Source organism: Epinephelus fuscoguttatus, linkage group LG8 (genome assembly GCF_011397635.1).
Source record: "Epinephelus fuscoguttatus linkage group LG8, E.fuscoguttatus.final_Chr_v1".
Taxonomy (NCBI): Eukaryota; Metazoa; Chordata; class Actinopteri; order Perciformes; family Serranidae; genus Epinephelus; species Epinephelus fuscoguttatus.
Genome location: NC_064759.1, coordinates 9,163,695 through 9,188,595, shown reverse-complemented (window position 1 = coordinate 9,188,595; position 24,901 = coordinate 9,163,695). Strand labels below are relative to the sequence as shown.

General features: G+C 41.1%; 1 protein-coding gene across 1 annotated transcript in view; it reads right to left on the bottom strand.

The window, feature by feature from the left end:
• smg5 (SMG5 nonsense mediated mRNA decay factor) overlaps nt 1-22,086 on the bottom strand; it is a 29,600-nt gene extending 7,514 nt beyond the window's left edge. Inside the window, exons 1-15 of the mRNA XM_049582909.1 lie at nt 21,649-22,086; nt 21,156-21,254; nt 19,601-19,724; nt 18,493-18,649; nt 15,747-15,836; nt 15,289-15,378; nt 13,811-13,889; nt 13,594-13,719; nt 12,241-12,309; nt 10,873-11,105; nt 7,614-7,751; nt 6,321-7,238; nt 5,977-6,146; nt 5,806-5,881; nt 1,524-1,699 (exon numbers count right to left, since the gene is read on the bottom strand). Coding sequence (XP_049438866.1) covers nt 1,524-1,699; nt 5,806-5,881; nt 5,977-6,146; nt 6,321-7,238; nt 7,614-7,751; nt 10,873-11,105; nt 12,241-12,309; nt 13,594-13,719; nt 13,811-13,889; nt 15,289-15,378; nt 15,747-15,836; nt 18,493-18,649; nt 19,601-19,724; nt 21,156-21,254; nt 21,649-21,713 — 2,610 coding nt within the window. The 5' untranslated portion in view covers nt 21,714-22,086. The remainder of the gene's footprint in view (nt 1-1,523; nt 1,700-5,805; nt 5,882-5,976; nt 6,147-6,320; nt 7,239-7,613; nt 7,752-10,872; nt 11,106-12,240; nt 12,310-13,593; nt 13,720-13,810; nt 13,890-15,288; nt 15,379-15,746; nt 15,837-18,492; nt 18,650-19,600; nt 19,725-21,155; nt 21,255-21,648) is intronic.
• Between the last annotated feature and the right edge of the window lie 2,815 nt (nt 22,087-24,901).

Here is a 24,901-nt window from a genome sequence, read left to right as displayed (position 1 = left end):
AAAATCAAGCTTTGATATGTTTGATAATTAAATACTGAGCTGGAGAAATGAGCTTCAGAAGAACTTTTACTCCAACTACAACATTTACTGTGTGTGTAACCAAGGGCACATGTGTGTGTCTTAATATGCTTTAACGCTGAAACATGTCCTGTTAAAGGGACAGTCCACCCAATAATTAAAAATACATTTTTTTCTCTTACTCTCTAATGTAGATAGCTTTGGTGTGAGTTGTTGAGTGTTGGAGATATCAGCCATAGAGAAGTTGGCTTCAATAAAACTAGATGGCACTCAGCTTGTGGTGCCCAAAGTGCCAAAAAAAAATACATCTGAAAAACTCTACAGCAATGTCTCTTTACAGAAATCATGACCTGGTTACTCAAGATAATCCACAGACCTTGTTGTGAGCAGTTTCATGTAGGAACTATTTTCTTTCTACTTAACTACACACACCAACTGTATCACTGCGCATCTACTCATGGACGAGAGGATTGTGCTTGTGACAGCGTGAGACGTAAACATTAATGCCGTCCTCCTCAGTCGAGCTGTAACGTTAGCTAGCTCAGTGGTGCTAGGTGAGCTAGCAGTAGATGCATACTTCCTTCTGAGCGACAGAATGATGACATATACTTATGTATCTTAAATTTATTATATAAACAATATTCACACCAACGTTTAAAGCTGCTCTAATTAATTGAGTTGACCAACAGACGAATGATTTCATCTCCAGTCTGAATTAATTCAATTTTTGTCATCTCCACATTGCACTGCAGCAAGTAAAATTAATTTTTATCTATCTGGAAAAATGCTGGAAGCTACTATCTGCGCTTTGTGACACACTCTTGCTATCTGTTCCCAAAGTTTGTCTTGAAATGGGAAAAGGAGCTTTTAGGTTTGTTGCCCCTGCAGCCTGGAATCTGCTGCAGACTGAGTTGGGTCTTTGGGAGCAGGTCTCTGTAACTGTTTTCAAAAGTAGCTTGAGAGAGTTGGAGGTAAGTTCATCAGGCTGTAGACGCCTTGACTAAATATTTGCCCCCATGTGATGCAGGATATCTTGACCTGTTTTATTTTTGGTATGCTGTGATTCTAAAATTCATTTTTTATGGTCTGTTATCTTGTCTGCAACTTTGTTTAATGTGCTGCTGTCTTGGCACAGATGCTCTCGTAAAGGAGCTGATTAATCTCAATGAGGTTTTTCCTGGTTGAATAAATTTTAAATTAAAAAAAAAAAAAAAGTAAATTAGGTTTGGATTCTGTGTACAGGTTTTCCTGATATATCAGTAATTATAAAAACATTCTACACTGAAAATAATTTTGTCTAGGATATTAACACTGCTTTGATATTTGCAAACATACTGGCTCAAAAAAAGAAAACACAACTGGCAAAAATCATGCGCCATGATTCAATAAAATAAGCTGGTAACTGGCACGGTGGAGCTGATACCTTTTGGTGTTTTCCAGTATTTTTAGCCAGCACTGAACACATGTAAAACCTAAACCTTGTGTGTGTATCTGTGCGTGCGTACCTCCTGTAGGGAGCTAAGGGAGGGGTTGCGGCGAGTATAATCAAGGCGGCGGTGAGCAACGGTGAGAGCAGGCAGGTGTCTCAGAGCCAAATCCTCCGGCAGCAGCAGACTCTGGACCAAACCAGGCTGCTCACACTCATTTAACAGCTCCGTCACCTCTGCGTTCAGACCGAGCTCTGCAGCACACACATGAATAAATAAATAAATGAGCTGTAGACTCAGACAACACACTCATACACAGTGTGTAAAAATCACACAGGAAGACAAATATTCAGTGTGAGAGCTGAGTTATTAGCACTGTTTGTTAAGTGAGTGCACACAGTACAGGGATGAAATAAGAGCTCTGAGAGCTGAGTTATTAGCACTGTTTGTTAAGTGAGTGCACACAGTACAGGGATGAAATAAGAGCTCTGAGAGCAAATTCATATCACAATGATCAGAAGGCATCATACATATAAAATATCTAATAATGTGTAACATCACATGTTAATCAGTAAATTAATCATGGACATGAAGTCTAAAACTCTAAATCTCAAATTCAAAAGCTTGTAATTGACATTTGTTTTTATCATACCAATACACAGATGTGTAGAATGAAACAGACTAAATAATAATATTGAAATGATAAAAATATCATTATCTTTATTAGGAACTTTGAACGGACTGTCTTTGACCACTCATTGAAAGGAACAGTTAAAAACAAAGATCTCAATCAACCTGCTGAATCAGCAAACTTTCTGTTGCTGCGGTTACTAGTGTTGCACGATATACTGGTACCAACGGTAGACCGCGGTACTAAAACACCATGGTACATATGATACCATCATGTTGGAGTACCGTAGTACTACAGTACCTCATGGTACCGCTACTGTGGGATAAGTTCAAAGTCCAATCACAACAGGGTGAGTGTCCATTCGCTGTCCAATACGGCGCGCGCTGGCCACCTGGCACTCAATATGCTGCTGCAGTAACATTTCAGGTATTAGCTGAGCTATTGAGGATCTTTAAGCGGAGAAAGTTATTATTTATTTAATTTTACTTGTAGGCTAGATTTGTTTATATGCTACAGTGATTTGTTTTCCACTACAGAGCTCTACGGTGCGAGCATTTTACTCGCATTGGCGACTAAAAATAGTTTTGTGCGAGCAAATAAATCATTCAGGAGCACGCTGTGCGAGTACAGATTTCAACCAGCAGCAGAAACAAATAGCGAATCCTGCTGGTTGTGGGTTGAACGGGGGTCATAGACAGGAATACGGTGGCCATAGTGCTCCGTGGCCGTTCATATTTCTCTCTTTGTGGCAGGTAACGGCCCACAAACCTCACCACACTGAAGGGACTGTTCTTTACTTATCAGGGGAGGAGGGTGGCTAGTTGATTTTTATTTTATTTATTTATTTTATTTCGATCCCCCCCTATGTTAATCACTTATTGATGCTGTTTTTGAAGTATGAATAAATCAATAAGTAATTTATTCCATTGAAATATCAGTGATGTATTATAGAAAAGTGATTTATATTTCTATAAATGACAAAAGGCACATCTGCCTCATTTTCGCTGTGGTATCCTGATACTACTCAGAACTGTGATACTTTCACTGGTGTCGTACCGTGGGTCCCAATTTTGGTACCGTAACAACACTAGCGGTAACACAGATTAGACCCATCACTGCTGCTGGTCACCAGCCCTATTGTAACACCCAACGCTGGAGTTTGCACTAGCTGTATTTGACTACAGTTGCTCACTAAAGGTTTGTCTCCAGAGCTGTTGCCACTCTCCTCCTTGCAAAGTGATCTCCTTACAGTGGGAAGTAAGGTAGAAGGACCGCAGGGTGCGCTAGCATAGCAGTACTCAACCTTTTTCATGTCAAGAACCCCTAAATTAATAAACACGAGATCACAGACTCCCATTAGATAATATTTCAGTATCTCCATCTGAAATATGATTAAGACGAGAATTCTGTGGGTAGCTGTCAACAACAGATAAGAAGATAACTGTGGAGGAAGTGAAACCTATGATCAGAGTAGTCACTCCTATGTCTCTTATTTACACTGAGCTCGCTTCTGCAGTGAATTAAATAGTGAAAATAAACTACTTCCCATTTTTTCTGGAGAACCTCATGGAACCCTGTTGGTCCCGGACCCCTAGTTGTGCTAGCTAGTAGGCTTGTGCCGGTTTGAAAATTTTCCAACTGGTTTGATTTAAAGCCAAATATCTAACCGAACCGATATATCGAATTATATACCTAATTTTACCACCGGGGTCGCATTCGAGCTATTTTTCCCAATAAAAGCCCATTATAGGTATAATGCGCTTACAATCCACCAGGTGGCGGTAATGCTCTATTAACCGCCAAAACATACAAGGTTACACAAGAAGTAGACGACGCAGAAGGACACCAAGGAACCTTCCTCCGACTCCGCTCTCTCAGTGGAGACACGGCGGTTGAGAGGGCCGAGCGAGAGGACGTTCCTGTAGTAGTTCCAGCCCCCCAAATAGTACCAGGAACTTCTTCAGTGGAAACGGGTTACTAGGTCAAATGTCTGCTAAAGTCTGATTTATGGTCCTGCGTTAAATCAACGACGTACCTACGTCACGCCGTCGTGAACCCTTCGAACTTCTCCGTCACTCCATTTCGTCGCGGTGCAATTCACCGCCAGAGCAGTAGGGGGCTGCGTTCCTTTCCTGAATGGTCATCGTCGTCTCTAGTTGGTTCTTTGTTCAGCTTCCGGCTTGATCCATGCTCCGTCCGTGTACAGCAACAAGATGTTTAAAGATGGCAGGGATGGCGCAATCTGGAAATACGGAACCGGAAATGCGTTGCTACCAAGAAATCCAATCACAGCCCTATCGGTCTGCGTCGCCTCGACGTGTAGTTACATTTTTTGGGAGGTGCATGTCAGGCTATGCCTGGGGTTACGGCGAGCCTCCTGCGTAGCCACGTACCCTACAACATAGGTACGTTGTTGATTTAACGCAGGACCATAAATCAGGCTTTACTCCCTCGAACTTTTCCCCGCCCCCAATGAAATTTGATCTCTCGCAGCAGCAGCAGACAGCTGAGCGGAGCGGAGCTGAGGAGGAAGCCTCTTGACACAAACACAAACAAAACACTTGTAGGCTCCTCCACTTCATTTACAAAAAAACATAAACCTTATTAAGTTGTCATAATGCATGTTACAATGCAAGATAAGTTGAATATAGTCCCTTGACACACCGCCGATGTGAAAAGCTTTTTTTTTTTTTTTTCTTTTCTCCCCCGGTTTATCCGGTTGACGTGAATTAAACTGGGTGGAGCTCTTAAACCAGACCAAACTGGTTAAACCGGAAATCGGCACAAGCCCACTAGCTAGCTAATTCTTGTCTCATTCTTGGTCTGATGAGCTGTCTATTCCTCAATTTCAATTCCCAATATCTCCATTTTCCAAGCTGTAGAAGTGTTACAAAAGTCCTGGCACGCAGATTTGTCACTTTGGAATGTAAGAGAGCAACTTTGTGAAGCTGCAGTGACTGATTTGGGGGGTTGTTACCACCAAGTTTGGCTGTACTCAAGTAAATAAACACACACACACACACACACACACACACAAACAAATGTTGGATTACAGGTTTGCAATTGTATTTATGTAAACATCTAAACATTTGTATCTGTGACTTCTCATTCAGAAAACTGGTGAATGAATATTTTTCATGAGTGAAAATTTCAGCATACAAGTTTCCATTTTTCTACAAGCTCCCATGTGTTTGTTTGCTTTTCCTGTGACTTCCACGTCAGCGCACATGATGTGTGAATATTTTGTAAAAGTGAAAACTGAAACATACAAGTTCAGATTTTTGTTCACACATCAAGTCTTGAAGCTCTCGCAATGTGCAATACATCTACTTCCAAGGAGTTGTGGCTTTACAGGTTGTGACATGCTGAAACTATTTCTTGGCCTCTTTATTTTGTTTTTTACCTTTGGACAAAGCCAGGCTAGCTGTGCCCCTGTTAAGCAAAGCTAATCACCTGCTATTGCTAGCCTTTTATTTAGCATACAAATATTAGAATGGGACCAATCCTCTCATCCAGTTCTTGGCAAGAAGGAAAATAAAAGTAATGTTCCCAAAATGTTTTACAATTCCTTTAAATGAGTGGTCTAGGTAACGTCTTCACTCTGTGCCTCACAAGACATTTTAGAATTAGTGGACCCAGTGGGAATAAAATCTCGATACTGTTGTGCCATCCTGCACCTACTGAGCCATACAGGAGCGTAAATCTTTATGCAGTGTATCAGTAACTCACCAGCCTCGAGCATCTTGCTGCCATCTGGTAGCAGGTTGAGCAGCACAGACAGTCGGTTCCACAGGCTTTGAGAACTCTGCAGGCACAATGAAAGAGTTTGTTAATCATACACTGAAAATGACAAAGTTTTGTAGAAGAAAAAAAAAAAAGCCAGACATTCTGCCCCCTCACCTGTGCACACATGAGGATAATGTCTGTGTTTGTCCTTAGCCAATCGACAAAGACCTTCACCACCTGGATCAGCCCCTGATTGGCCAGGATCTCCAGCTTCTCTAAGAGGGTTTTCTCACTGTGCACTGACTGGGTGCTGTGTTGGCTGCCTTCTGAATCCGAGTCCAAGTCTAGAGGAGGGGACACAAGACGAGTTTGTTTTCAGCAAAGTCACATTTTGAGTTCTTCGTGAATATCCAATAAAAAAGGAACAGATGAAGAAGAAAACGTCCTGAATAAGTAACTGGGAAAAGCACACAAAAAAAGACACGTTACATGTAATACAGAGGCAAAAAGCACATTACCGTTTTCATTGGTTCCGTTGGCAGTACCAGGGTTCATATCACAGGGTGAGTCCCCGGGAGGAGGGGGTGTCTCTTGGGAAGGGGGAGCAGAGGCGTCAGAAGGGGTGGGAATACCCGATGAAGATGAGGCTTGAGGCCTCAACAACATGTTGCTGAAGGTTGGCGCCAGGCGGAAGCAGCGCTTCGCCTGGAAGAGTTGGGAGGACATGGCCTGGAGGTTACTGCTGATGCTGGCGTCGCTGGGCATGAGAGGCCCGTTGGTGGTTGGAGGTGCATCACCGTCCCTGTCGCCTCCTTCTTCCTTGGGCTGGTCCTCTTCTTCCTCTTCGTCCTGGTGTTCCCGTGCCTGACCCTCCAAGTTGTCTGAGTTCTCTGTGTCCTCTATGTCTTCCAGGTCCGAGCGAGACTCCTGGCTGTTCATGTCCGAGTCAGTTTCTACATCGAACGCTGTTCCCCCTTCCTCCTCCTCTTCCTCTGAGCCACTCCCCCAGCTGCCCTCCTCACCCAGGGGGTCTCTCTTAGTCTCCTTTCTGATCGAAGGAGGATTGAGTGGGGTTCCTGTCGTGGTGGCGCCTGCTGAGTCAGCGTGACCCCTCCTCTCGTCATCCTCATCCTCATCCTCTTCGCTCTCAAAACCTTCGCTCAGGTCGCTCTCATCCTCCCCTCGAGTGTCCTTGCGGGCGCAGCGGCGTCGGCGGAGCCTAGAGAGGCGGGTGTACTTCTTTTTCTGTCTCTGCTTCTCTTCTTCCAACTTGCGCTGCTCTTCCACGCTGCAATGCTTTTTGGCGCCAACCCTTTCACAGCCATCTTCATCCTTCTCCTCCTCCTCATCTTCTTGCTCCAGGGAGCCGTTCTGCAGAGGCTTCTCATCAGAGCGATCTGTCGCTGGGGCTGACAAGTCCCTCATCTCCAGGTCATCTACATTAGAAAAGAAAAATTCAGTGTTATTTTGTGTCCATTGAGTTTGTTTGTCTCTTTTAACAACATATTCCACATTACATAACTAATATTGTCCACTGGGATAGTCTCGAAAAAGCCTGCCAGAAGAAGTGAATAAATATGGTCAACTTAAAGGTGCTCTTGTCTTGCAGAAACTTTACTTACAGCTGTACTTCTACCAAAAGATTATATTTTAAAACCACAACAAGCAGTGCTTTAATCCTAAAATATGTTGCTAATGAGAATACACCAGGATTTATGTATTGATCTATGTTTGTTCTATGTTACAAACACAGGCTGAGAGACTGAACTACCTTCCCCTCCATATATGGAGACAGAGATTTCCCCTCTCACCTGTGGCGTCAGTGTGAAGTTGGGGCACCTGGCTCTCCGCTTCCTCCAGCTCAGCCTGCAGCCGGATGTTGACGTGGTTCACCAGATGGGAGAACAGGGCCAGAGTAAAAGCTATGGACGCACTGTACTGCTTCGATCCTAAAGACACAGTGCAACATTTGTTAGTACCAAAAAAAATTTTTTATTTGAACTGTTATTTTAACAAAGTTCTGGTGATAAGCAATGCTACTAGACAGCAATTCCCAGGGTAGACCGAATGATGTACAGATAAAAGGAATCAGCTGATAAATTAAAAAAATAAATAACAGAGATGTTGTTACCATTCTATACTGTGTCCTCCAGAGAGTAGTAACTAGTTTATTTTTAACTGAAAATGTCCTGCCCAGCTCATCTCATTAAATTCACTCATTAACAAAACAAAACAAAAAAAAATATCAAGGAAATCTCATCTAAAATGTTTATTTATATTATGGGTTGTGCAAAGAAAATGTATTTTGGCTGATATCTCTTAAGATTTTTTTCAAAAGTCGAGTGCTATGTTTCTCAAACGGGAATACTGGTATTCCTGGGGGGTACTTTGTAGTATTGCAAAGGGTATGTGAATTTTTTTAAAATGTTAATTTGAGAAATATCAGTCATGCATAATTCCTAAAATAAGTAAAAATAATTTCTCCTGCTTCCTGCCACAGTCCACAGACATACAAGTTAATTGGTGACTGTAAATTGCCCGTAGCTGTGAGTGTGAGCATGTATAGTTGTCTCTCTCTCTGTGTCAGCCCTGTGATAGTCTGACGACTTGTCCTGGGTGTACCCCAACGCCCTCTCGCCTAATGTCCAGGGCCCCACAACCCTAAAGCGTATAAGCAGTTACAGATATTGAATATTTTCAATGCAGTCTTAAACTCTCTAACAACTGCTGCAGCAAACACATTCATCTTTTATGTTTACATCTGGCGGTAAGGTTGAAGAACTGCAACTTCCTTTGTGTGCCAAGCGTGCGGGAGAACTATGGTGGCTGAGGCAAAAATGCAAATGGCCCTATCTAAAGCCAGTGTTTGGTTTGTTGGTTCTGGGCTACTGTAAAAACAACATGACAGACTCCATCAAGGAGGACCTGGGGCCTGTATCACGAAGCGAGATCAACCTTTCCTGGGTTACCCAAACCTATCCTGGGTTGACTAACCCTAACAATGGCAATCAGGATAATCGGTATCACGACGCTGGATATCAACTCGGTAACTCAACCCAGGGTTGCTTTATCAAGAGCCGTGAACGCGCACGCAGCGGACCAATCACAATCATGAGAGAAGCGCAGCGTCACTGAGCGTCCTCACAGAGCGCCATACGTGAGGAAAAAAAAGTATTTCTCGTGAGGATCAGAGTTTAATTCTACAAAAATATGAGGAGGAGAAAAACAACATTACAGCAAAGGCCAACACCGTGGCAGCTGCAGGAGGAGGAAACATGCGTGGCAACGCATAACGGGATGAATAATGTTTAGTTTAGATTAGTTTATGTGCACATAATGTTAAAAACAGACAGTATAACATTTACAAGATTAAAAAAAGAAAAGTGACAGAGAAGTTAGAAGCCACTAAAAGCTTATCAAAGAAATTTCCCTGTCAAAACATCAATGAAATCACATAATAGAGAAGAAAAAAAACGGGTCAGGAAAGAAGAAATAGAGGAGGAGAGAGGGAAAAACCAAGACAAAACAAGGTAGCAAATAAAATGATGTGTAGATTAAATGACTCATCACTGGTTCAAGTAGCTACAGTACCTGTAACTGTACATCTGACACTGATCACACCCTTGAATCCCATGAAATCAATGCTGCGCAGATGAATTGCGTGTATTACAATTATCGTCTAACATCATAGCGTCTGATAAATTGGTCTTCTTTGTCATAACATTATATATGCTACAATAAAGCTTAAAGCTGACGCCACAATTAAATCATATCAACACCAAATTGATAGTCTGAATAAAATCATCCTGATATTGAGCTGTGTTAGAAATTAACAGCTGTGCAGAAATATACCTAGTGTCCCTCTTTAAAAAACAAAAAGGAAAATCCCTCAAACACCATGAAGTGTAGACATGATAGGCTACTTTCCACATTTCCAGCAGCAAAGCTGTCAATTAGGCCCATTATCTTTAACAGGGATCATTTCCTCCAACAAAAAAAACAACAACACTGGCACTAATTAATGGTGCTATTAAGTGTCCGCAAATGATCAGTTTCTTTCTTATGAAGGGGTGGGATGACATTTCAAATTCTTTCCACTCCTTTTTGAACAATCTTTTCATTGTCTGTTGTTGTTGCTTTCTTTTCTTTTTTAATGTTCAAAATAAACTTTCAAATCAAAATCAATCAAATTAATTAAACTTCCCGTCATGACTGGGCTGCATTTCTGTCAGCGGAGTCTTTTTTTTTCCAAACAGCTGATTGGCCAGTGGGTGGTGCTTTTTATAGGATCAGATTCAACCCTGAACTTACCCTGCTCCGGAGCAGGATAGCCGTTCAGAGTAAGTTACCATGGTGATCTACCCCGATAAGAACTGAACCGGCTTTGTGAGACTGAAAACCAAGGGTTAACCCTGAAGTTACCTCGCTAAGACATTAATCCTGCTTCGTGATACAGGCCCCTGCTCCATATGTAGATATAAATGGCTCATTTTAAGGTACCAAAAACACGACAAATCTTATTTCAGGAGGTTATAAACTAATGAAAACATAGTTATGAATATCATATACCTTGTCTGCCAATATATCCCCCAAAGTCCTACCCACTGGACTTTAAAACTCAGTATCAGTCAAAATATCAATATTGGTATAGGCATCAGAAACCCTGTATCAGTGGAGCTTTAAGAAAAATAAAAACTTTCTGTAATATGTACTTCTTGAGATTTATATTTTTAATTTCATGCTAGTGTCCAAATTTCAGTCTGGGAGTCAATCCATCACAGATCCTCTTATGATGGCAAGAGACATGGACTACTTCAGTGGGTGTTTTGTGAGGCCTTCTTGGCTAGTTAACTGCACAGCTCCACAAAAATAAAAGTAAAATCTGGTTGGTGTCTTCACCCCCTTCTACTCATTATTCCAAGCGTCATCTGACCTGGATATGCAGGCCCACTGTAGTTTGTAACAGCTTTTTAAGGGGCATTTACAGAAAAACTTTACTGTTTGTTCACTACTCTTTTATAGTTATCATTTAAAAACCCAAAACATCCTTCACATCACACTGACACTAACCTCCCCTCTTCAGGCTGTGCACCACCATCAGACAAGTGACCACCATCTTGAAGACGAGGGTGTCAGGCAGCACGGGGCAGGAGCTGTCAGCGTGCTGCTGCTGCTGCTCCTCCTCTTCTTCGCTGGGGGAGTGGTGAGCAATGCCATGTGTCGGCGGCGGCAGGTAGAACAGCACCAAGTTGAAGTCCTCCAGCACCGACTGGCAGAGTGACGTCAGCTCCGTCTCCATCAGACTGGATACAAACAGAGGAGAAGAAGCAACAGCATAAAAAGGATGCACTGAAAATACAGGTGAGCACTATCCATTAATGAATAATCCAAGGAAAACACTGCGGAGAATCAGTGGACCAGGGGTCACGATATGCTCACTTTTTGTCCTTCATATATCTTTTTTTTCCCCCCGAACATTTCACAGACAGTAAACACTCAAATCTGTTGACCTGTGTCCACACTTCACAAAACGAAATATTTGATTTTAATATCACTTCTGCAGGTGAGAGGTTAGATACTATAGATGGACTGATTTGATAATAACTAAACACACAAACTGTACCACACTGTGTTCATATAGTCTTGAAGGAACAGTTTTCCCACAAAATGATCGACAACCTTGAATGCATGAAGAAAACTTTGTCGTATGCCTCCAAGGTGAATGAAGAATTCAAAAAATGAGAAAATTCTTGTTGAACAGGAGTACAAGCGGTCATCCCCCCACCCAGTACGTGGGGTGAATTTTCATATAACTCATGCGTTTACATTTGATTAAAGCTTAAAGTTATGCACAATTAAGGGCGGGCTGCTTTGAGACTGGAATTATACTCTATGAGTTGTGTGAGAGTATGAAAAGAGTTTTTGATGTACTTTTGCTGTTGTTAAAAGTGGTCTCTCTCTTTTTTTTTTTTAAGAGATATTTTTTGGAGCATTTGCCTTTAATGGACAGGACAGTTTGAAGAGGGGAGAGACAGAGAGGGGGGATGACATGCAGCCAAGGGTCACAGGCTGGACTTGAACCTGGGTCGCTGCGGCAACAGCCTTGTACATGGGGCGCCTGCTCTACCCACCAAGCCGCCGACGCCCCAAAAAGGGGTCTCTGTTTACTTCAATTCATTAAAAACTTCCTCCCTTTTTGGATTCTTTGTTCACCGTGGAGGCTTGTAAGAAAAACAAAGTTTTCTTCAAGAATTCAACGTAACACTGGGGGTGTAACTGATAGACAAATTATCTTTTTGTGGGAGAAGGATTCCTTTAACATACCAATAAACTAGTTAAGGACTAAAGGTAGTAGTTAAGTCAAAGGCTTATTTCCACTGTGGACTGGTTCTAAAACAGAGGAGGAACAGTGCGATCCAAGTAAGCACGAGCACTCACCTGTTCTTGGGCTGCAGCAGACTCTGAAGGTACATGAAGCTCACCAAGAGGCGCTTAATATCTTTTGATCTGCAAAGAAAAAGTCATGCCAAAATTAAGGAAATCATAAATACAGATATTATAACTCTGTAACTAATTCTCCATGTCCATTAAATATTGTCCTGTTTGTGAAGCACTTGTGATTGTGGTGAAATTATCAAAGCAAAACATTTTTTTACAGAAACAGTGGCGTGTTGAATGTCCTGTTGGTGCATGTTGGTACTCTTATCAGTGCTTTTACTATTGCTGAGACATTCTCTGTGTCCTCTGAGTAATTAAACACAAAAATATTGAGAACAGGGAATGTTTAAAAGCAAGCTACTTTGTTTTTTTAATGCTGAGAGTTAAAGAAAAGATTGATACTACTCTCATGCCTATACACTACATGTGAAGTTTGAGCCAGCAGCCTTTATCATAAAGAATGGAAGCCGGGGAAAACAGCTAGTCTGGGTCTATCCAGAGGTACAAAGGTTATATCTCATTTGTTTAATTTGGACACAAACAGAAGTAACACAAGTGTGGAACTCCTCATCCCACCCAAATAAGCAAAGAGGCTTAGTTCCCAAAATGTGGATAACAGATGTGTTATATCTATGGTGTTGCAAAAGATTTTCTGTATATCACAACATATATAATGTAGCGCAATCTGGTGCAAAAAGTTTTCACACCGCACACATCACACCTAAGTGAAGTGTTATTTGTATAAATGAGCAACAACAGCATTGTTTTGTGTCCAGGTGGCAAAATAATGTGTTAATCTTATTTGCTCCATGCACACTGGTAATCTAAATAATCCCATAATAGACAGGCAAGATGACATGACCTATATTTATGCTTTTTCCCTCCAGAGTTTTCTTCAGCATGCCAGGCATTATCTCTCAAACTGTTTATTTACATGCTTCATTTGTATGCATATTTGTCTTTTATTCCTACTGATTCCTGTAACTTTTGTTGCTTCAACAACCTAATTTCCCCACGGGGATCATCAATTATCTAATCCCATCTGCAGAGAGATGCTGCTTCATCCCACCACTGGTTAGAGCGCCTTTGTGATTCAAATGGCGGCCAGGCGGGTCGGTAATTATGTGAAACCCCAGATGTCAATTGGGACTAGATTAAAATTACTCTGGGATGTCAGCACACTGAAGTCAAAATATTCTGTTTATTTTAGAGGGGTTTTTTTTCCCACCAGGCAAACCTGAAAAACCATTAGTAATTACACCACTGCTGTCCAGAGAGGGCTCGTGATCAAAGGAGGCCTCAGAGGAACTTTGTGTTTGTGTTTCTTGCAACTCTCCTGTGAGTACTCCTCACCTTTGCCGAGATGGAGACAGCTTCTTCATTTCCTGCTTCTTCACCTGGTGGTACATCTTGGCAGCTTTGTCAAACAGACGCTTCAGGTTGCCATAGGCACCCTCGAAGGGGGCATCTGATTGGATGCTAGCACAAATAAAATATATGTTAAGTTAAACTTGTTGGGCTGTAATTCAGTTCTAAACATCACACATAACTGAACATAAACATTCCTCACCAGCGTAGGTAGTAGTAGGTTGCTTCAACGTTGTAGAACTTGCTCCCGGCCAATGTGCCCAGTTGGTTAAAAGGCATTCCTGTAGAAAGGCGGGTGAGGAAATGAGTAAACCGGACTGAGAATCATTACCTAACGTTCTGTCTAATAACCAAATGCCTTCAACATAATGTTATCTTCTGCCTTCTGCTTAGAAGTGGTGAATATACAGCTCACAACTAGACAATGCAGTCTCTGGCTTCTGTTTAATATCTGCTGTCGCCAAGAAATGCTGCACCGTAGTTAGCATTAATTAGCTTGGAGTGCTAACTTGGCTTGTTTACTATATTATGTTAACGTTGTTGTCACCCTGAACGTCACGTCGTAACCTGTTCAACCTCTTTAACTTTATATGTAAAAAAATAACAAAGTCAAATATTCGTATTGAGCGTCTAACTCCAATTTGGCAGACATAATTCTGAGCTGTGTACAGCCTTGTCAAAATGTTGCAGTGCTATAAGCCAAGATTCAGACACCAAAACACTTTGGATATTCATTCATTTTCTGTAACCGGCCATGTTGTTGAGCTAGTTTGCTGTCTCTGTCATGGAGGTGTCCATTAGTCATTCACTCTGCAGCAGAAAACGACACTTCAAAATAAAAGCTCTAATCTGGAAATTTACTGTACTTAAAAATTAACTGTCTTTTTACAAACTTGACATTTTTGCTAGTCTCTTTAAGAATGGACCTGCAACCCACTGCACTAAAGCATACAGTTCTGATCAATGTACAAATTCCACCTATCAGCACGTTTAAAGCTTGCTAATCAGCACAAAAACCCTACAATAAAAATGTCAATAATACCAACATTATATATAATAACAAGCTGCTACTCCTGGTTACAAGTTACTTGTCCTAGCTAAGAAATAGTCTGGCAAACAACTGCCTGTGAAACGGCAAATTGTGGTTCTTAAAGTAGGTTTTTGTACAGATTAAAAGAGCCAAGACATAATGAGTTCAATAGTGAGTTTTAGATGAGATGGTAGGTAGATTTTGTTACCTTTGGACAGAGCCAGGCTAGCTGTCCCCCCCCCCCTTTCCAGTCTTTATGCTACGCTAAGCTAAGCTAAACAGCTGCTAGCTCTAGCTGCATATTGAGCATACAGATGTGAGTGGTATGGAGCTAACCAGTGTTAAACACATAATATATTTGCAGTGTAAACATCACTTTCCTCCACAGTAACATTATCAAGAGAATTAACAAGTGTAAGTGTTCGTCTTTAAAAGCTTTCTTTTTCTATTGAACAACAGTTTTAACACTTTTGTCACTGTTACTGCTCGTCAAAGAATCACGCCTGATAAAAGCATTTTTCAAGCTTTCTAGAAGCATCATGTTCCTGCCACTCTCCAGCTCAGAAAACACAAGCTTTACCAGCTTCTCCCCGACCATGGCAACAGCAAAGTGCTGTGTTATTAAGAAATCTAACATTACAGTCACTCACCCACGTGTGGCATGACAGACAGCGCCTGATGGTAAAACCTTTCAGCCAGCTGCTCAGCCTCGACTCCAGCAAGTTCATTCTGATAACGAGCTGCACAGGAAACATTGAAGTAACAGAAAAAGTAACAAACGTTAACAACAAGATGGACTTTAGCTGAAAAATAAAAAATGTTCACAGGTTCAATTAAATTTTCTTTTATCTATCCAGAGGCAAACCGAAAATGGTGCAGACATAATTCCATTTGCTTAATAACTGTCAGCTTAATAATGAAAAATCAATCAAAATGCTGATATCTCTGTATCACATAAGTCTGAACCAACCAAACAGCCTCCTGACAATTATGTGCTATAGCTGAAGCCAAAATTTCCCACGCTGAATGACACACACATGCTGTCTCACACCTCTAGAAGCTGGGTTGAGAGATGGAATAATTACACAGTCTATTATCATGTTATTACCTAGATCTCCAAGGTAGACCAGACAGCGATGACAGGCCATCTGTGCCCACTCCATCTCCTTGGGGGTGGCTGACACTGGTTTCTTTCGGCCTGCGGGGAACAATTACACAATGTAGTTTTTTTCCCCTTCATTTAAAGCATTTAGCTGATGCACTTATGGAAAATGACTTGGAATTACGCAACCAAAGAGCTTAAATTCCAGCAAAGCAACGATTTGCAAACAGCAGATTGTTTGAATGTATGAAACAGCACCTTGTTATTTCTTGATAACATAAATTTTCACTTCATGCTGGGACACAGGATTAGAGATGCTATTTAGCTGAGTATTCAGCCCCTGTTGTCTGAGGGTTTCTGAGGCAAAGGACAAGCACCAGCTGCACAGAACCACATACTTGGGTGACCCTGCACCTGTCTATCTTCGCTGACAATAGACTGACTTGGCACTTCTCCACCCATTTGTCTGCTTTGCATCGTACAAGGGAACACCGACATCTGATACGAGACTGAATTCAGACAAGGGACGCATAAACACCTGGTGTAAATAAAACTGTGTTACCACACTATTCATTATCTGGAGTGTGAAAGTACCAGCTGTAAATGATGGGCATCTTTCCAGTGGACCCTTTCATGGAGTTTGAGCAGTGTGAATATCAAATCCACAAGTTTCAAAACATGTATAATACCATGCTGAATGGGATTTACACCCATTTCACAAGTGTAGTAAATCTAAATGGTGCAAAGGTGGCAAAAGCAATGCGTCTGTGCAGGTTCATTTCTCACTAGAATTGAGTGCTTTGACATTATCACAAACTATTTTGTAAAGAAAAAGATTCTGTGTTGTTATAGCAGGAAAAGCACAGGTCATAATGGCTCTGTTTTAGGGCACGTCCACACTAATACACTTACATTTTGAGAGGCATTTTGAAAGGAAACGATCTTCATAAACAACGGTGTGAAATTGTCATGGTGCAATAACCGTCTCAGAAAATATCACGGTTTCACGGTATTACAGAATTCACATTATTATCAGTCAGTAAAGGAATGAAAATGGAAGTATGAGTAAAAAGTCTCCCCTTTGAAAATAACTATAATAAACCGATAAAACCAGTTTGCTGCAACCCTAGTACATGCAAGCATTTCAGCAGTGCTTCAGAAATAATCTCCATCTTTATTAACTCGCCTGAAAACACATACCACATGACAATTTACATACACTAGGCGTCTGTGCTGATGTAAACAGAAAGCAGACTGTCTACTCTGAGGCTGGTTGCTTGGTTACAGAAAATACTACAGAGATGGCGAAAAGTAAGACCAGAGATTTCTTTGCGTACACCGACGACAAAATGAACTGTTACTGAAAGAAACACGTGAGTATAAAGCAGGAGAAAACAGACTGGGAGTTGTTACAAAGCAAATATTAAGCCTAGTTCAGACCAAAGATTCACAATGAGACAAAACTGGTTTTGAATGCTGCAGAGAAAAGTTGCAGCGGTGTGAACTGGCCAGTCTGTGCTTGACTCAAGCCGGCTGATGGTGGCATCTGCAACTCAGCTGGTCAAATTGCCGGGCGGTTGGTTTTAGAACGTAAAGCACGTCACCTGTTTCAACAGCCAATTGGCTTGGAGTGAAGTCCGCTGGTCAAGTCAAAATGACCGAAGACAGTGTGTTCGCTTGCTGTTTCCTGCTAATGGTGTGCCTGTGTCGGAGGGTGAGTTGCTGCTCCTGCTCACTGTATGTATGTTTATTATTAATACGGTCCATCTGATGCTTGTTTCCTTTGGTTTTTTACTGTTTCATCATTACTACAAATGCAGCTGTAGCCAGTATCTCACTATCACTATCCTCATTCATATTTTAAGAAGCTACAAATTATATTCAGCCACAAATGAAATCTGAAAAGCTGCAAATCAGAACAGAAGTACAGAGAGTTGTTGCATAGAGATGATACACCGTCTCATCTAGTTGCATCGGTGTGAACCAGCAAGTTTTTAGAACGTTGCAGAACGGCACATTGCACGTAGTTGCCTGTTTCAGATCATCACATCCCGAATCTATGGTTTGAACTGGGCTTCAGAGAGGTACCAGGAGCATGATCCATCACTGGGGAAGCCATGGCGATGGGAAAGAGTACCCACACAAGAAGGATGAAATCACAAGAGGTATGCAGACTTAACTATAATGTTTTGACTTGACAAGATGTGACTGATAAGACATAGTTGGGAAGCAAACATGAATGTCTGCATCAGGGTTTTTGAAAGTCTACTGTTTCCATGCGTCCAGATTAAAACACAACCCTGGAGTTTTCAAACCTAAAGAGGGTCAGCAGCATTTTCAAAGGTCTGCATTTTAGTGGTTCCAAAATGGCCAAGTAGTATGGACACTGGGCATGAACGCAGCAATAGTTATGCGTTTTAAAATGAAGACGTATCAGTGTGAATGTACCCGTATTCTTGTAAGTGTTCTGGTAGGCAAATAAGGTGAATAGACATGCACAATATCAGGATCTTAAAGCCGGCGCAGGGACATAGAATTTATTCCAAGAAAGACTTGTCAAAACATCTTCAGTGAAAAAGGCCTAAAGGTGATCAAAATTTCTAAATTTAATTAAAAAGATGTCCAAAATGTGGGCAAGCATATTTACAACCATATGTGTGAATGTTATACATCATTCAGAAAAACATTTAGTTAGAGATGTTTGAATTCTATATCTGTGTCTTTGTGTGAATGTGTACTTTGCATATCTGACCTATCAGTGGGTCTGTGACGTGGGTCCAGTCGATGCAGTCCTGCAGCTCCAGCTGGTAATGTGACTGGATGTATAGCAACAGGTGCTGGTAGAACCCCACGCCGGCGATCAGGTGTGTGCGGTAGGCACACTCCAGAGCGCTGCGGCTGTGGATGTGCTACAGTAGAGGAAAGAGAAAGAAAAGAGAGGAGCCAATACATTAAAGATATGACCAGAGCAACAAAAATAAACTCTATGTTAGTTTACGATAAGCATCAACAAAGTACAAAAGCATGGAACAATGAAATATACTGTCACCAAAAAGCTACAACACCACCAGACAGCCTTAAAAAGAGGATCAAAAACAATGTAGCAGAACCAAATATATCATCTTCTTTATGCCACGCAGTCCTCTTCCTTGTCAAAACTTGACGCCAACATTACCCCCAATGTAACTTTAACAATGACAGCTTGTTTGTAGATTCAAGTGTGTTACACTACTGGCTGACACAGCCTCCAGCCACTAGCCTAAAGCAGCGATGAGGAGCAGACTACAGAGGTCTAATAAACTCACTTCTGTCTAGCTTTAACCCCCACATATTCTTCATTTTTAAACTTACAGTCTGATGCTAACTCAAGAAGCATCACTTATGGACATTCGTCAGATTGTGTGCAGCAAGAGACTTTATGACTTATACAAATTAAAACAAACAAACAAATGAGCAACAATGACTAAAACTCAACTGCTGATGACATTAAAACATGTTCATGATTCCAGTTCACAAGCATCTGAATCACAGTACACACTCACTACATTATTATTACTGAATTAAATACAGAAATGATCCAGTAACATTTGATAAGGCCAATAATGTTTGATGCTTTTCCTATGTTGGTCCAACAGCAGAGCAAAGCGCCAAAAGTGACATTTTCAGAGGTTTGATTTCCACTGGGATCACTCAGGCAGAATATGCACACTCTCTTGGCACTCTGCGAGGAACATTACATCCCACTGACCACAAAATGGCAGATGTCATGGTGCCGTTGACCTTTAAGTGGCAGCCAGGATGCCAAGCCAGCTAACAACAGAAAAACTGGTTGTCTCACACACGCTGCATGGGCCAGTTACCTTCTTGTTGGTCTTGATAACCTGGATGACCTCATAGTAAACCTTCCTCCAGAGCAGCTCCTCAGCCTTGCGGCCGTAGTCGACAGGGTGGAGGAACATCAGCTTCACGCAAAGCTCCCTCAGCCTGGAAACACACAGAAGGAAAAGCAGATACACGTGCATAAGTTAAGGAGGTAGTTGGGTCACCGGTTTGACAAGTGGACCAATGAGTCAACCTAGTTTCACAGGAACAGGTGGGGCTATGCAGAACAGAAACACCTTACAGGATACATACTGGAATGGTGGGCTGTTTGTCATGATAAATCGAGATAATGAAAACCATCATGCAGCCCTACTTTATAGACACTGCAGTTAGTAATAACAGATTATTCGAATGCTGTCGGACATATATCACTAATGAGCATGCCTTTCCTTTCTGTGACTCACATGGTCTGTGTAAACTGATTCAGAGTTGTTCACCAGAATATTGTGAAATCTCAGTCCACACTTTGTGTGCAGCTGATGACAAGATTATGTTAATTCAGTTAAGCAAGTACATGCAGTATTTGTCATTATCGCCTCTTTGCAGAGATGCTTCAGTGCTTTGTACTTCCATTATTTAATGCTGAAGATGATAATATAATACTCAACATATGAGCCTCACACTGGTGTCAAATTATCATATATGCAAGTACAATATATGACCACAGCTCTTAGATTAAATGATGTCCTGGGGGAACTGATACTTGTGGATACGTTTAAATACAGGTGTGAAATCATCCCAAAATATGTGCATTGGAATTTGCCACATTCATGGGTAGTAGTGGAAATGCATATGAAACAAATGATAAAGGTGACATTTTTAAATGCCTCACTCATCAAACCAAGCATCCAAAACCCAAAGACAGCCAGTGTACTATCATATATGACAATGAAAAGCAGCAAATCTTCACAGTTAGAAACTAGCAAAAGTTTGGCACATTTAATCAAAAAAATCAGCTCTACATGCAGTCCTGACCACAAGGAAAGTTTGCCTCCTCAACTTTTTACACTGCATATTGCTTCCCAAGGCAATCACTGAGCAAAACAAGACATTATCTCCTCCGTCTCTCCCTCTGTGTAGACACATGGCCAAGCCTCGCTTTCACATTTACCAGCAACTTCCTCTTTCTCAGCTTTTGTTTCATTGTACCCAGTATGAAAATAACAAGTGCAATCCTGCTCACAGGCTGAGCCACTGAGCACAAAGCAGTATCTTTATTATCATTTATTTTTGTTTAGCCTTACAGTGATCACAACTTCTGATAAGACAGAACCAAATCATTATATTTAAGCACACTGTGATGTACAATGTCAACACAGAATATCAGATCTGTAAACTCGGGAGACATGCAGGCAATCCCAGTTGAACACACAGCTAAACAGAGGGGTAGTCACAGCTAAATGAACTGAAGCTAAGCGATCAGCAACTGGTTACATTCAGAATTTTATCTAGAACAACTGTCCAGATGTTTAACACTCCTGCCTCCCTCCACACACACACACACACACACACTGCTGAGACAGCTGGACCTACTTGTTGCGAAGGCTGATGTTCTCCGGCTTGAAGACCTCTCTGTAGGATGCTTTGCTGCCGATGATGACATCCAGCTTGTGCACAGACTCCACCACAGCCCTGGGTAACATGAAGCAATATGAACATTAACATTATGACAAGGGTAACGCCGTGATCTAAGCAATCTCGAGGAGGCTATCATAGTGCCACAGTCCTCTCTGTTCCCTTTGTCACAAGCGCACTGATGACACTTGCAGCTAAATAATGATTTGCTAACATAAGCTACACTTCCACAAAACATGATGACTACCCGGTCAGATTTAGCTGAAGCTGCGCTGACTGGGTATACAAGGAATGTGTGGCTACTCACAGTCGTGACAGCTTCCTGAAGAGAAGAATAGATGGACCCTTTCTTGTGATAACAAACATTGATTGGCTAGCAGCTAAGTTAGCCAGCACAATAACGTCCACTTAGCACCTAGGTTAGCTACGCAAAACGGCCTCGCCAACTTACCTGTAAAGCCGCTTGATGAGAAGGACTTTCGCCTCTGGCTCACTGTCCTGACCCGGTCCACTCATGTTAGCGACTTGCCGGTTATTTGTTCACACGCTCCAGCGTCTGGTCAACCGCTTCCTTCAGCCCTCCGGACCGCACAGTTGTCAGGGCTACTCGGGTTTGTTCCCCGGCAGTGACAACTAGCGCTAGCTATCGAGATAGCGTTAGCTTTCCTCCCTTTCCCTCTGAGTCTCTTTCGCTTCTTGTGTCCTTTGGCAATACCCCCCTCTACCCATCCGTCCTGAAAACCGGGTAGGAGGGGTTGCCTGGTAATTTAGGCTCTTCCTGGTCAGCTAAAACGCTCTGATATGCCTCTTGTGTTGTTCCCCGTTCCAGCCATTGCTACGAAGGCGGCCATTATTCCTATCAGGCAGTGACCGCCTGAGTATCGCGAGAGTACCGATCACGCTCACAAGCTCAAGTCACGGGTTGCCAGACTGTGTGCAAATCCCGCATTTCCGAAAATTGATTAAAATGTTTCCTACTTCTGCAAATTACACATTCAAATAAATACATAAATACAAAAATAAAATAAAAAAGATTTCAGCAGTGGTGTGAAGAAGTATCCAGATATTTTTCTTGAGTAAAGAAGCAATACTACAGCGTAAAACTACGCTGGTACAAGTCAAGGCCCTGCATTCAAAGGTTAACTTCAGTTAAGAGTAGCTATTTTACTTTAGTGAAATTAGCAGTTTTAAGTGCATGCCACACTGTACAAATAGAAGTAGAAAGGTGTTTTTTTTTAAACTTAGTGCATTTACTCAAATATTGTACCTAAGCACAATTTTAAGCTACTCTTACTTTACTTAAGTATTTTCAGCAATTTCAATCTTTTTAAACTATCACACAATGTAGAATAACTATCTGAACTGGACAATTCTGCAAGTAGCAACAAGTACTTTTACTTTACATGTTGCAGTAAATGTTTCTTAAGTGGAATCTTCAATGTAAGACTTGTATATGACTTTACAGTTGTGTCACAAATAAATAGCCTATAATTTCTTTCCAGATTCGTGCATTCATACTTCCATCATTTGCACATAAAGGCACAGAAACCACAGCCACTATAAACACTGTTGTTGTAATTCCTCATGGTTGCCAGTAGAGGTCCATAAAGATCACAGATTATTTTGCATCCCTATAAATGCTGTGTTGAAGTCAGAGAAATGGCATTTTCAGACATGCTTCCTTGCTAAATTGAATGTATTCTTATGGATTTCCTGATTGTGGAAACAAGACATTGGTGTGGCAGGTGATGATGAAGGGGATCACTGAAAGATGAGGCATCAGTTAGGAAGGACAAGGTAATTTTATTAAGGTTCTGGTTCATTATGTCATGATTTTGTCTGCTTGAATGATAAAAGTATGTTTTTAGAAACTAAAATATTGTAATTTAGAAATAAATGCACAATTTTGGCATGGTTTTACACAGGTCTATTGTATTAAATGAAAAATGAAGACCTTGACATTCATTTTGTTACGAACATTCCTCAGAGTGTAACCTAGGAGAATAATTACATGAATGTATTTGATGTGTGGTCTGGAGCAACTTGAGGTTGAACTCTCAACTCTGTTTGTTCTGTTCATTCTGCACAGCATGAACTGTCTATTGCTCCTCCGCTGTGCTAATTTTTTTCCTGCTCTGTCCAAACTCAGAAGTTGCCAACTCACTAAGGAGCTGCAGGCGATTAAGTTTAGGAGGATGAGGATAATTACAAGCTTGCTATATTCAGTCCAGTCCCCAACTCCCAGATCCTGCCTGCCATCCTCGCTCTCAGCACCTCAGCTGGGGAGAGTGTGAGGAAATGATCTGCTCAGCTCACCAAGAGAAGGAAAATGTAGACAACCCAGATGAGCGAGCACTGTGATGCAACCACAAGTGAGCTGCAAAAACTTACCTGTGAAAATAAGGGTGAAAGAGCTTGTGAGACTAGAAAATGAATCTTTCCATTGGAATCCAGGTACAACCAGCGAAGGCAATTGATAACCTACACTTCGTTTGGGTTCGTAGTGCAGAATTTTTGACTTGAGAGACAGTTTTGGTTCTTGATCATTCATAACCTTGCTAAGAGGGGGTGCATGCTGTGAGCCTATACATACAGCATAGTGCTGAGACAATTAAATGATTAATTAATTAGTCGAGTGACTGAAAGTTAATTGACAACAATTTATGAAGCAAAAATGCCAAACATTTGTGGGTACCACATTCTCAAGTGTGAGGATTTTCTGATTTTCTCTGTTTTATATGATTGTAAATAAAATATGTTTTTTTTTTTTGTTTTTTGTTTTTTAACTGTTTATCAGATAAAACCAGCAATTTAAAAACGTCTCTTTGGGCTCTGCAGGAATTGTATCTATTTTTTATAACCATTTACACACACAACAATTATTCTATAAATACTTGATAAATGAATCCATGATGAAAATACTTCCTAGTTGTGGCCCTATAGTCAAGTGGTGGATTGTAACGGAGTACATGTATTCAAGTCCTGTACTTCAGTACATTTTTGAGTGTTTCCATTTAATACTTTATACATCTACTTTGCTAAATTTAAGAATCCATTACATTTATTTGACAGCTTTAGTTACTATTTAAGATTACGATGATGTACTGAATATAAATGAAACTACCCAGCAGTATAAAGCTAAAATTAGCAACATCAGTGATGCTTACACATTAATGTATCACTGATTATAACCCAGTGATATTATATGTATTATTCTGCAATGAGCCATTCTGTGTACTTCAAGTATATTTTTAAGCTAATACTTTTGTACTTTAAGTAGTACTTTGAATGCAGGACCTTTACTTGTAATAGAGTATTCTTACACTGTGGTATTACTACTTTTACTTGAGTAAAATATCTGCATATATCTTCAACCACTGCTGAAAAAGGAAGTGACCAAACACTGGTTCCCGACAAAAACTGAGCCATGTGTCCCACAGCTTGAAGGAAAAGGCTGGCGATATTCTATATTTTTGTTGTTTTCAACAAATCCCATGAAAAGACCAAAACAAACAACTTACCAACTTTGTCTCAATTTGTTACGACTGAAGGTGTAAATCCCAAAAGCCACAAAAACACTTCATTACAAAAAAGGCTAATAGATTTCCTTAAACAGCTGGGCACTGTAGTTTTTAGCAGATGTCAGTCAAACATAAATTAAAAGAGCATTTGTTGGGGACTATTTTCAGCTATGTATTATACAC